The following is a 13,803-nucleotide window of genomic DNA, read 5'->3' on the forward strand; positions in this document are numbered from 1 at the left end:
TGGAAGGGGGAACAAGATAGACTGATTTTCAATCTGTTATTTCTTGTTTTCTACATCCATGTTACGATTCAGTTTTTCAACCTCTTCTTTCCACAGAATTTTAGAACTACTTTCATATTCCTGGTTTATGGCAAAAGGTCAAGTACGTTCCTCTTTTACTCAAGGTGGAAATCTGTTCCTTTTGTTAAATAAATTCTGCTACTCTCACACAGCGACATTAAACACAGTCTAAGGTGGATTCATCGAAGTAGTCTAATATCCTTTCTGGACCTTCTTGGATTCTCAAAGGAATTTGTTGATGCTCACCAAGAATTCTTGCACATCATCACCAGGTATGTCCTTAGCAAAAACAAAGTTCTTCAAGGTATCTGTTATATGAAAATGACTTTTTGCTAGTTCAAGATGAGTCTCAGAAATGGACTTCTGTTTGGAAACAGTGTGGGAATTTCTGATGCACCCAGTATAGGAGACCTTAGAGCACTTACATTTTGTACCACTAAATTATAAGCGCAGGGTCAATCATTTCAAATGTTTGTCAAAAAATTTGTGACAATGTGCTTTTCTGGTTCTCTTCTATTGACTTTTTCCCCCATCCCTGGCCCGACTCTAAGCTCCTCATTTTATTCTGGAGAACCAGAGAAGATTCTCTGGATATACCATGCCTTGTGCCACTGCATTGCTTGATTAGATTTTTCAGCTCATAGAGATATTGCAATCATTGTCTTCTGTCCTATCAAATCATCTTCTCTCTCTCTCTCTCTCTCTCTCTCCCTCCCTCCCTCCCTCCCTCCCTCCCTCTCTCTCTCTCTCTCTCCCTCCCTCCCTCCCTCTCTCTCTCTCTCTCTCTCTCGCTCTCCCTCTCTCTCTCTCTCTTGTTTTAGTTTGGGTTTCTCTTGTTTATCTTTTCCCTGCTCTTTCTCCCCTACATTCTGCCCAAGTAAATGACTCATTTTATATCATTCCAAAAATAATTGCAAAAATATGTTCTTATTTTTGACATCTTCATGAGCAATGATTTGAAGGTGGCTTCTATGGTGTTATAGATGGGTATTGTTTCATTGTCTTCTTCACTTTATTTTATTATTTTGCTTTATGTTTTACTTTAGTGTAGTGTGGATTAGTCTAATAGGTTTTAATTAAATGTTAGCTACCTAGAACCTTGGGATGACAGGACATACACTTTTCAGGTCACAGAGAGCAGAATTGTTTCAATAATTATCTTCTGCCCTATCAAATGTTCTTGTCCTTTGTTGTTTATTGGAGATTCTTTCGCTTACCTTTTGCCTACTTTTTCTACCCTGCATTCTGCCTGAGTAATTACTCATATTTCTGCCAAAAGGTTTCTTTTGAGATCTTCTACAGAGATCATTTTACGGTTGGTGTTATATATGTTTTATTCTATGCTTCATTTTATTTTATTATTTGTTGTATAGTTTACTTTAGTGTAGTGTAGAGTAATCTAATGTAGTTTAATGAAATTTCGGCTCCCTAGAAACTTGGGAGGACAGAATATTCTGTACAGGAAGAATGAAATGATCTTGGAGATCTGCAGAGACCATTTGATTCTCTTTGATATAAGGAGAAAGGAGGAGAAATGCTCTCTGGCTTTCAGGGCTCCTCCCCCCTCTCCTCCTCCTTCTTCTTTTCTTCTCCTCCTCCTCCTCTTCATCTTCTTTTTCATCATCTTCCTCTTGCTCCTCCCCCTCTGCTTCTCCTCCTCCTCCTCCTCTTCATCTTCTTCTTCTTCTTCATCATCATCATCTTCCTCCTCCTCCTCCTCCTCCTCCTCCTCCTCCTCCTCCTCCTCCTCCTCCTCCTCCTCTTCTTCTTCTTCTTCTTCTTCTTCTTCTTCTTCTTCTTCTTCTTCTTCTTCTTCTTCTTCTTCTTCTCTTTCTCCTCCTCCTTCTCCTTTCTCCCTGATGCTAATAACAAATAGATATGGAAAAAAAGAGGAAGAGAATGCTCACATCAGCAGTTTTGTTCCTAACTGGTGAGCTGTCTAAAGGGAAGTGGTAGCAAAATTGTTACATAGAAAGAAAAAGCCAAGACAAGCCAAGAATCAAAATAGATTAATTGGTCAGATTTTCAATATTTTCTTATCATGTGTTTCTGCCATAGGAAGACAGCCTCAAGCAGAAGCCTGAAGGGGCTAAGCATTGTGAATGGATATTTTGTAAAGCCAGGCTACTCTATTCATAAAGCAGAAGGTAAAGCTAGGCAACATCACATCAGATACCTATTAACCCAGGGATCTATTATCTGGTTGGGAGGAAGAAAGGAGCTCAGAGCAGGGAAAGTATCAAGATCATCTTTCAAAGAGTCTTCAAGGAAGATGAAGCTCCTGAAAGCAGAGAGAAATCTACAAAAAGAGTTTCACCCCTCTGTAAAAATGTAGTTCTAACTTGTCTCTAATCTTATCTATCACTTGACTTAAAAAATGTGTCTCTTGCTACAAAAATAAAATGTGAGCTTATTTTGTTTCCTTCGAAAAAGTATATTGTCAGAGTTCATCTTGAAGACTAGGGAAAGATGTGGAAAGCAAGAAGGATCCCTCCAGTGCTATAAACTAACTACCCAGAACCATGTCAAAAATTATGATAATAATGGTACCATAACTGAAAGTGTTTTGCAATTGAGATCCGTGATACAGGGCTATAACAAATTTGTCTCTCTAACTGATGACCTGGGAGGAGCTGCATCCACACCAGAGGTGGTATTCAGCAGGATCTGACTAGTTCTGGAGAACCGGTAGTGAAATTTTTGAGTAGTTTGAAGAACCGGTAAATACCACCTCTGGCTGGCCCCACCCCCATTTATTATCTGCCTCCCGAGCCCCAGCTGATTGGAAGGAAATGGAGATTTTACAATATTCTTCCCCTGCCAAGCCCACCAAGCCATGCCCACAGAACCGGCAATAAAAAAATTGAATCCCACCACTGATCCACAGCTACTGTAGCCTAGGAGCATTTTTGCATAGCTTAAGGCTGTGTATCCATTGCATGTATTCTTGGACCAAGAGGCCCTGCTCTTGGTCACTCATTACCTCCAGGCTGGACTGCGACAATACACCTTACATGAGACTGTCCTTGAAGTGTACTTGGAAGCTTCAACTGGTCCATGACACTGATTCAGTCATTTTGAACTTTTCAGCCATTGTAATATTTCGAATGGCCTTCCATGCTCCTTCTGAGAAAAATGTTCACATACATAGCTAAAGTGACAAATTGGGCTGCAAAAGCTATCCTGTTGCTCGGTCATTTAAGGGTCTACAGCTGTGGTGCTGCAGAAAACACAGGCAATTGATAGATGGCAGACGTGACTAATCTAACTTTATTTTTCCTGCCTTCCTGAGATAGAAGAGATATCAAAAATGCTGACTGTACTGATCAGAAATGCCTGCTAGATGTGGTTGCTTTGATAATCTCTAAAATCCCAGGATGCTTTTTCTGCAAGCATGGGCAAAAAAATGCTGGAAAGTTTTGTCCCTGGTCCTTTGATTTGGGAATCCTCATGTGACCTACTCTGGAAAGAATAAAATGGATTTCATCTCTATCTTTGGTGTGGTTTATTTAGGTATAGCCTGGGAGGCAACAAATCAATTATTTGGATGAGGGAATAAATGGGGAACTCATCAAATTTGCAGATAATGGCAGATGTGACTCATCTAACTTTATTTTTCCTGCCTTCCTGAGATAGAAGAGATATCAAAAATGATGACTGTACTGATCAGAAATCAGGCAGGAATAGCCAACTGGCAGGAATAGGCAACACTCCAAAAGATAGGCTTAAGATACAGAAGGATCTTGACAAACGTGAACGTTGGGCACTATCTAATAAAATGAAATTCAATGGTGAAAAAAGTGAGGTTCTACATTTAGGCAAGAAAAACGGAATGCACAGGTACAGTATAGGTGGTACCTTGCTCAACAGTAGTAACTGTGAGAGGGATCTTGGAATCCTAGTGGACAACCATTTAAATATGAGCCAGCAGTGTACAGCAGCTGCCAAAAAAGCCAACACAGTTCTAGGCTGCATCAACAGAGGGATAGAATCAAGATCACATGAAGTGTTAATACCAATTTATAATGCTTGGTAAGGCCACACTTGGAATACTGCATTCAGTTTTGGTCGCCACGGTGTAGAAAAGATGTGGAGACTCTAGAAAGAGTGCAGAGAAGAGCAACAAAGATGATTGGAGACTAAAACTCCTGTTCAACACATACATGAAGCCGCTGGGTGAGATCATCCGTGGTTTCGGGGTGGGATATCATCTGTACGCTGATGATACTCAGCTGTACATTTCCATCCCGAACGACCCCAACGAGGCCATCGAAGTGATGTCCCGGTGTGTGGAAGCCGTACGGGTCTGGATGGATGATAACCGACTCAGGCTCAACCCTTCCAAGACGGAGTGGCTGTGGGTTCCGGCCCCCCGGTTCAACCAGATAATTCCATCTCTGGCCATTGGGGGCATTCAACTTGCCCCCGTGGAGCGGGCGCGCAATTTGGGCATCCTCCTGGATGCCAGGCTGTCCATGGATGAACATGTGACAGCCGTGGCCAGGGGGGCGTTCCACCAGGTTCGCCTGGTGCGCCAATTGCGCCCCCTATTGGACCGGGACGCCTTACGCACAGTCACCCATGCACTGGTGACGTCTCGCCTGGACTACTGTAACGCTCTCTACATGGGGCTCCCCTTGAAATGCACTCGGAGACTGCAGTTGGTCCAGAATGCGGCCGCGCGGGTGATTATGGGGAGTACCAAGTACTCCCATGTGACACCTCTCCTGCGCGAGCTGCACTGGCTCCCTGTGGTCTATCGAGTGCGTTTCAAGGTTTTGATTACGATCTTTAAAGCGCTCCATGGCTCAGGACCTAGTTACCTGCGGGATCGTATTCTGCCCCATACATCCCTACGACCCATCCGCTCGCACAGAGAGGGACTTCTCCAGGTGCCGTCTACCAGACAGTGCCATGGGGCGGCGCCTAGGAGCAGAGCCTTCTCTGTGGCGGGCCCAGCCCTGTGGAATGACCTCCCCCCGGATATTAGGACTACTACTGACCTCCGCTCCTTCCGTGTCAAGCTCAAGACCCACCTTTTCCAAATAGCTGGCCTGGCTCGACCATAACTTAGTAACGCTCCTGATGGGTTTTTTAATTTGGTAATTTTATTAGGGGATTTTAAATTGTATTTTTAACTGTCTTTCACTTAAGTCCATCCTCCTCCATGCACATATGTATATGTCTCTGTTTTTTGTATATATGTTTGTCTTATGTGTATTTTTTATCTGTTTGATTGTACGCTGCCCCGAGTCCTTCGGGAGAGGGTTGCGGCTAATCAAATAAAATTATTATTATTATTATTATTATTATTATTATTATTATTATTATTATTATTATTATTATTATTATATGAAAAACGGTTGCAGGAATTGGGTATGTCTAGTTTAATAGAAAGAAGGACTAGGGGGGACATGATAGCAGTGTTCCAATATCTCAGGGGTTGCCACAAAGAAGAGGGAGTCAAACTATTCTCCAAGGCACCTGAGGGTAGGTCAAGAAGCAATGGGTGGAAACTAATCAAGGAGAGAAGCAACTTAGAACTGAGGAGAAACTTCCTGACAGTTAGAACAATTAATCAGTGGAACAGCTTGCCTCCAGAAGTTGTAAATGCCCCAACACTGGAAGTCTTTAAGAAGATGTTGGGTAGCCATTTGTCTGAAACGGTATAGGGTTTCCTGCCTAGGCAGGGTGTTGGACTAGAAGACCTCCAAGGTCCCTTCCAACTCTGCTATTGTATTGTAAACCTTCTACTTTGAGGGAACACCAACCAAAGCATATGAACTCTGTCAAACTACCTTAGGAGAGTTCACACAGAGTGCTAAGCCAGAGTTGATGGCATTAATCTCAGTTTTCTGGCTTCACAGAATGTGCTGATCTAACAAGCATGGCTTGTATATAAACCACAGTCAATCTTTTGCTTAGCATAATATACAAACTCATAAAACAGTGATCTACAAGTCACAAGAAATTTGTTCAAATTATTATCTCTAAGCAGAGCAATCAATTTCATCATCATCATCTTACTTTCAAATTCCAGTATTTCGACTGTGGGGTATGTACTCTTCCTTCCATTTTTGCATATATAAACAACTCGGCAAACTCTACTTATGGCACATCTAGTGAAAGGATTCTTAAATGCTACTTTTCAGTTATCGTACCATAAGTCACCACATGATCCAAATCTCAATTCATGACCTTTAAACTCCTATCCCCTTGTGATATGATGGTATCTTCAAGCACTTCCTTTCATCTTGTGGGCGATTACACTTTAAATTGTGAAAGTCAGAGACGCATATTACAGAACTTGTTTTTTTTTCTATCTGGGAAAGTTTGCAGCTTTTTCTCTGAAGCAGGAATTAACTGCATCGAGTGGAGGCCGACGGGAGCCATTGAAAAAGAGCTCATATCCTTAGATTCTGAAAGAGACCTGCTGGCTCTGTTTGGAGATCCTTAGCATCATCAGGTAAGCTTTGGTTTTTGTAACTGTTATTTTCAAAGTTCTCCTTTTTTGAGGTCAGGGTAGGACCTGGGGACCATCAGGATGGGATCACCTAATGCTGAAGAATTCTCTGACCAATAATAGAACTGTTCAGCAGCAATTGTTTTTCCAGCATTCTCATGCCCGACTCCAATAAATCTCAATAGGAACCCCCCAGGCTTGTGTGTTCTCTCCTCTTCTCTCTATACACCAATGGCTACATCTCAAAAAATCTGTTTGTTAAAATGCTGAAGTTTGCAGATGATATAACAGTGATTGGTCTCGTTCGAGACAACGATGAATCTGCATTCAGAATGGGAAGTTGAACAACTACCGTGTTTCCCCGAAAATAAGATAGGGTCTTATTTTATTTTGACCTGTGAAATATGGCGTTGGTCTTATTATCGGCGGGGGGGGGGGTGTCTTATTATTTTGGGGATGCAGGAGGCAGCAAGCATGGGACTGCATGTTCTGTCGCCCCCTTCGCCTCCCCTGCTTGTTCTTTGAGCCGGCCGAGCAATGGCCAGTACTGCTCTGACGTGTCCTGTCACTGCCCTGCATCGGGTTGGGCTTTCTTTGTGAGGGGGACAATCTGGGGAGTGAGAGATTTAGGAAGCCCGGGTTGGCGTGGGGCAGTTTCTCCAGTGAAGCATCTGATTCATCCCCAGGGGTGAGCATTTTGCCTCCTCTCTGCCCTGTCTTGGAAGCTGCATAGGAAGCCTGCCATGCCCAGCGAGTGGGGGGAGGGGGAGAAGAGATGTCGAGAGAAGCCACATCTCACTCCACGCCTCTCTCTTGTCCCCCACCCCACCTGCCACTCCTCTCTCTAAAGAGACGGTGGGGAAGGGAAGCAGCCTGGATTCTGTTAGCATTGGGGCGGGGTGGGAGAATTTGGGCTGCGAGACACGCATCCTACCCAAGACTTGCAGCTCCGTCGTGTTTCTCGCTGTTTTCTGCAGGGAAGCACCCTGCAAAAAAAAAATCACACGAGCTCAACTTCCCTGGACAAAATAGTGAGGAGCCCAACCTGATGCAAATGCCGCCTCCAGCCACCTCTTCATCCTGGTGAAACTACGTTTTGAAAGGATGATCTGCAGGGGGAATTTCCTGCACATTGGCAGCGGCGTCTCCTCACAGGGCTTCTCCCAATGTCCCAGGTGGGAAGCAACATCCCGTAAAGGAAGGCATGGAAATCCATACAACTGGGGATGTCAGAAGAAGCCTTGTGAGAAGACGCCGCTGCTGATGTGCAGGAAATCTCCCCCCCCCCCTTCAGATAGTCTTGTGGGCTGGCCGGAGAAGTCTTCAATGAACTTCGCTCTGTCTGTGTCTCTGCAGGCAGCAGTGTCGGCAGCATCTCCTCGCAGGGTTAATTCTTCCTTCTCTCTGGCTGATTCTCAAATATTTTCAAGCAAAACACTGCCAAGAGAGGGAAGTATCTCTTCTCACTCCCTTGCCAAACTTTGCGTTTAGGCATAATGTTTCACAAAGCTCCTTAATCTGCGGCTGCTGGCTCCCTCGCTTTGTGTTTTTTATACACATATCGACATACCCACCCTTCCTGGGAATGCCATTTCCCACTCCCAAGATACAATTTACAAGGAAAGAAGAGCACTGGGGCCGCACTGGACATTCCCCCCTGCCCTGACTCCTGTCAGCCTCAACATTGTTCCTGAAACCCTGCGGGCCACTTCTCTGCTTGAACTCAGCTGAAGTGGGGGCTGAAAGCAAGGGCAAGTTGAAGGTGATTGCTTCCCCTTTGCCTCCTCTCCCAAAAGCAGTCTTGGGCGCAGCCACTTTTGCAGCAGGAGACTCAAGCCGGCCTTCTGAAGAGTACTGTAGCACCAGCTTTCCACATTTTTTTTACTCTTATTTTGTCCCGATCCACATGGCTCACTGGGCCACATGGGTCGGGACGAAATAATGGTACCCTTTGGAAGGCCGGTGCAAGGCGCAAGGGGTGCATCACTTGCCCTCCTACTGCTTTGGTGGCTGTAATCAATGGCAAAAGCAGCCGCACCTGCCGGAGGCCACGGCCTGAGCAGCACCCACAAATCAGCTGTTTTTTGAATGGCAGCCGGATCAGCTCAACTGATCCGATTAAGGAGCCGAGAAGCGCTGAGGTGACCGGGGAAGGGAAGGGCTTCCTCCTGTACTTGCTACGGCACCCTTTCACTAGGGCTTATTTTTGGGGGAGGGCGAATATTTACACCCACCTCAAAAACCAGGCAAAAACCAGGCCTGGGCTTATTAGCAGGACATGTCGTATTTTCGGGGAAACACGGTAGCCTTGTGGTTCAAAGAGAACAACCTTGAACTAAATAGACTCAAAACGGTAGAAATGGTGTTAGATTTTAGCAGAAACCCTCCTATCCTATCACCTCTTACAATACTAGACAATACAGTATCAACAGTAGAGACCTTCAAGTTTCTAGGTTCTATCATATCTCAAGACTTAAAATGGACACCTAACATCAAAAAAGTCATCAAAAAAGCGCAACAAAGAATGTTCTTTCTGCGCCAACTCAGAAAGTTCAAACTGCCCAAAAGAGCTGCTGATTCTGTTCCACAGAGGAATGATTGAGTCTCTCATCTGCACCCCCAGAACTGTCTGGTTTGGCTCTGAAACCCAACAAGACAGAGACAGACTTCAGAGGATAATTAGAACTGCAGAAAAAATAATTGCTAACAACCTGCCTTCCATTGAATTGAATTTCCCAAGACCACACCATTTTGACAATCAGAAGTACGCACAAGTTTACTTTCTTTTATTAATTATATTTCTGCTTAAATTGCAGTGTCCCAGGTTGTCCAACTAACCAATGAATTGAACCTTTCTTAGCAAATAAACAACACATTTCGCGCAATGGCGCAAGAATTTAATAACTCAAAAGGTATGAAAAGCATGAAAGCTATATTATATACAATGTCTTTGCCTTTGTGAATACAATTGATAATGAAAACCTCAAGGGATTAATAATGCTTTGTGAGTTTATTCCAAAAGTATAACTCTATTACCAAATCATAAGATCCATCAACCTCTGAGGCTAGGAGTTGTGTTGGCATATTGAAGACATTCACAAAGGGTGCCTTCCAGTGGTGGGATTCTGGTTCTGTGGGCATGGCTTTGTGGGCATGACAGGGGAAGGATACTGCAAAATCCCCATTCCCTCCCCACCCCACTAACCTGCTTTCCAGCTCTATTCTCCTGTTCAGGACAACAAGAGAAGATCAGCTGGAAGGCAGCAGGGGCGGGGCCAGCCTATTTGCCCGTTCTCTGAACTACTCAAAATTTCCGCTACCGGTTCTCCAGAAACTGACAGAACTGGCTGAATACCACCTCTGGTACATTCACAAAGTGTTTCCCGAGGGAATTTTCCATAACATAGCTTTCATAGGTAATGTAAGAATGCGAACACGCTGATACCTGCCATTTCCTCTAGGATCATCCAGAATTGTCCTTCGGAGGACAGGAGAGATGAAGTCAATCTCCATGTACTTTAAGAGAACTTTAAGGGAAAAAAATATGATTGGAGGCCCAGATGCATTTCTGAAAATAAAGGAAAAACGAGACTGGGGGAAATAGTTTCTTCTTCAAAATGAGAATCTTTGAGTTGATTATCAGGTTAAATATTCTGGGGCATCTTAGACAGAGCCACAGTGACTGAGTATCGGCTAATGACTATCTGAGCAACCACCGGGGGGGGGGGGGAATCCATTGGAGATTATTTGATTTATGAATACAGAGATTCCCATTCAGAAAGACACAAATCTGTGTGGAGGAACTTTCTAAAACATATTCGCATTTTTTCTCCCTTGCTGCATCACAATCTTTATTTACTTAAATTTCTTCCTTAGATTATTCTGGTGGACAATCTGACTTCTATTACGTGTGGCCTGAATACTCTCTTGGGTACGAATATTATGATATAAAATATTTTCTTTGCTGGAATGGAGGTAATTTTCCAATTGTTTCATAACACTTTAAAAGGAAAATTGCTTCTCTGCCCATTGCAGCTGCTGGTAAGGAAACCTCCTGTGGACGAAGGAAGTTATCCAAGTCAGGTTGTTCTTAACGCACATTGGAGGGGGGGGGGATGTACAGATACTTCAGTCCAAGAAAGCCAATGATGATTTTTGGATTCAGTGCAGGGCAGTGGTGAAATTCAATTTTTTTTTTACTACTGGTTCTGTGGGCATGACTTGGTGGGCATAGCAGGTGAAGGATACTGCAAAATCTCCATTCCTTCCCCACTCCAGGGGAAGCTTACTGCAATATCCCCATTCCTCCCCACTCCTAGGGGAAGGATATTGCAAAATCTCCCTTCCCACCCCACTCTGGGGTCAACCAGAGGTGGCATTTGCCGATTCTCCAAACTACTCAAAATTTCCACTATCGGTTCTCCAGAACTTGTAAGAACCTGCTGGGGGACAAAACCCCTGTTTTGTCTCCAAGTTAATATCTAGATAATTAAAATTCACCACTACTACAGTGGCATGTTCTTTATACACCTTTGTTAACTTTTGATAAAACTTTTGGCAAAAGGTTCATCTATTTCTTCTGCTTGGTTAGATGGCCTATAGTAGTGATGGCAAACCTTTTGAGCACCGAGTGCCAGAAAGGAAGTGTGTGCGCTCATCCGGGCCTCCATCCTGGAAGAGGAGCTACTCAAGGCGCATGCACATGCCCAAAAATGAAGTTCCAGTTTCTGGAGCATGCATGCATGCCAGCCATGTAGTGTTTCAGTTTCTGGAGTGCATGCACATGTGATCAGCTGTCTAGCATGCATGCTCCTGCAGGAAAATGGAAGTCCAGCTCTTTCAGTTTCCGGCACTACCACAGGCACAAAGGCCAGCTGATCATTGGGCATGCATGCACCCCAGAAACCCAGACGAGGAACAGGCAACACCGCATGTGCCATGTGACATGGCTCCATGTGCCACTTTGTGCACGCATGCCATAGGTTCGCCATCATGGGCCTATAGTATACAACAATGGGATGTTATTCTTTTTTCCTTTTATATTGACCCATATGGATACTCCCAAGACTGAAAAAAATATTGATGTAAGTTTAAAAAAAAACTGTGTGTGTATATATGTGTGCATGCGTGTATATACATTTCTGTTAGAAGGACTGATTCTCTTTTGGTATCTTTTCATTATCAGGAATTATGAGACAAATGAAATCAGTTGGAATTTTCCTAAACCTGATGTGAGTGATCCTGAACATGTCAGCATTCCTTTCAATACAACAGAAAATGTGGAAATTGTTTCCAATATTGCCAGAATACCAGAAATTTATCCTTACCCATATGAGCAACTGCCCAACAATTTAACACGAATCCTTTTTAATGGTGTCATTGTCATTATCTGCATTTTAGGCCTGGTGGGAAATGGAAGCACAATTTACCTCCTGGCCTATCGCATTAAGAGGAATCCTTTCACCACTTTAATCCTCAATCTCTCCATTGCTGATTTTGGGGTCATTGTATCCCTCATTATTGCAGCAATCTTTGTGGAGGTGTTATCTCTGGGTCAACGAACTTACATTGTCAGAACCTTTTTCTTCTTATTTTCTGAGTTCTTTTTCTTCACCTATTCTGCCAGCCAGTTTCTGCTGACGGCCATCAGCCTGGACAGGTGTGTGGCTGTCCTTTTCCCTCTCTGGCATCGCTGCCATCGTCCACCACATCTGTCTTCTTTTGTTTGTGGCCTCATCTGGATCCTCTCCTTCCTGCTCTCTGCAGTGCACTTCATTCTGCATCAGACCAACAGCTTTGGAAGGTCACGTTTTCTTTACCAGATGATTGTGAATGGTTTACTTTGTACGCCTCTCATGGTTGTGTCTACTGTGACCTTGTGGATTCATGTGAGGTCTAAATCGCAACGCAAACAATGGAAACTTCTCACCACCATCTTGATGGCTCTCCTTTTCTTCCTCCTCCTTTCTCTCCCAATGAATGTCTTTTATGCCATTGAGTATTTTGGTTCCTATAATCCTCTCCTCATGACTGTTGGGATAGGTTGTTCGGCTCTCAGCAGCAGTGTCAACCCACTCCTTTATTTCTTAATGGGAAGGAGGAAGACGGGAAAGGATAAGCCCAGAGCATCATTGAAGGTGGCTCTGCAAAGAGTCTTCAAGGAAGAGCAGGAGAGCCCAGAAGACCCAAACACTATGGAGGAAGACCAGTTGTGAAGACTCATTATTACGGTTTATTCATTTTCTAAACCTTAAATAATATCTGGATCTAGTGAAAACAAACAAAATTGATGGAATCTGCAAAACAAAATAGCTAATAAAAAACCAATGTAAACAGAAAAATACTGCTGTATATATAGTTTTGAAAGTGAAATATGACAAATAAAATAATAATAATGATATGCCTATGCCTACATATAATATATGGCACAGAGGAACAACAGAGTCCAGTTTGGATGTATACATATACATGACAAAAAAAAGAATCCTGCAAATTTACAGATGGATGCTATAAGGAACAAAGCTGTTACAGAATCTACCATAATAGTCCTGCTGTAATTATTTTGAAAGCTCCTCCACCATAGAGGAGCAACAGAAACAGACCGTAAACTGTTTGTCGGGGGTCTCTCACAATGCTTTGAGCTCTAAGCTCATAGTGCTCATATGCAGTATCCTAAATAACATGTAGTGACCTTCCTATAATCTTCTTGGCTGTCCTCCCCACTCTCAGTTGTTGTCTGGGCTCCAACACTGATCAATGTGTACTCCGTGGAGGTTCTACCTAGACCTGTTATGAAGATCATCTCCCTGTTTCTCTTGGGATATAACTAGATAATTTATTAATGGACACAAAAAAAACAAAAAAGTAAAAATAGTGGAAGCCGGAATGGAACAATATTAGATAAATGGAAAAATATTAGATAAAACAAAAAGTAGAATGTTGGCAGTAAATAAAGAACTGGAAAAAGCCATAATAAATTTAGAGATGGAGAAATCAACATTTTATCTTCAATTCCAAAATATAGTTGAAAGTAAGGAGGAAGAATGTCCAAAACTAATGGCAGAACTCTTGGCTGAACCCCCTGGGAAAAAAAAAACAAGCAAGAAGTGGAAAATGAATTAGACAAAGTGTATAGGATTCACACAAATTATGCATGCAGACACAAACTCCTGATGGAAAGCTGCAAGAGTGCAACTGATTTTAATGTTGGAAAATGTTGACTAAAAATTTATTTTAAAAAATTATTAATGGATTGCTCCTATGACCAAATTAAAAGTTTC

The 13,803-nt window shown here is 43.1% G+C and overlaps 1 protein-coding gene across 1 annotated transcript; it reads left to right on the top strand.

The window, feature by feature from the left end:
* Window positions 1-6,432: 6,432 nt before the first annotated feature.
* LOC309391030 (proto-oncogene Mas-like) lies at window positions 6,433-13,147 on the top strand. The gene is made up of 4 exons (XM_081951060.1): window positions 6,433-6,526; window positions 9,340-9,435; window positions 10,400-10,454; window positions 11,709-13,147. Exons 2-4 carry the CDS (start codon window positions 9,408-9,410, stop codon window positions 12,736-12,738), a joined length of 1,113 nt encoding a protein of 370 aa, XP_081807186.1. The 5' UTR covers window positions 6,433-6,526; window positions 9,340-9,407; the 3' UTR covers window positions 12,739-13,147.
* The last annotated feature ends 656 nt before the right edge of the window (window positions 13,148-13,803 follow it).

This window comes from Natrix helvetica (genome assembly GCF_964273705.1).
Source record: "Natrix helvetica genome assembly, chromosome: 4".
Classification (NCBI taxonomy): Eukaryota; Metazoa; Chordata; class Lepidosauria; order Squamata; family Natricidae; genus Natrix; species Natrix helvetica.

Coding starts and splice junctions, on each gene's coding strand:
- LOC309391030 (XM_081951060.1), top strand. CDS start 9,408: ATGGCGCAAGAATTTAATAACTCAAAAG. Junction 9,436..10,399: donor AGAATTTAATAACTCAAAAG/GTATGAAAAGCA, acceptor TTTCTTCCTTAG/ATTATTCTGGTGGACAATCT. Junction 10,455..11,708: donor TGGCCTGAATACTCTCTTGG/GTACGAATATTA, acceptor TTTCATTATCAG/GAATTATGAGACAAATGAAA.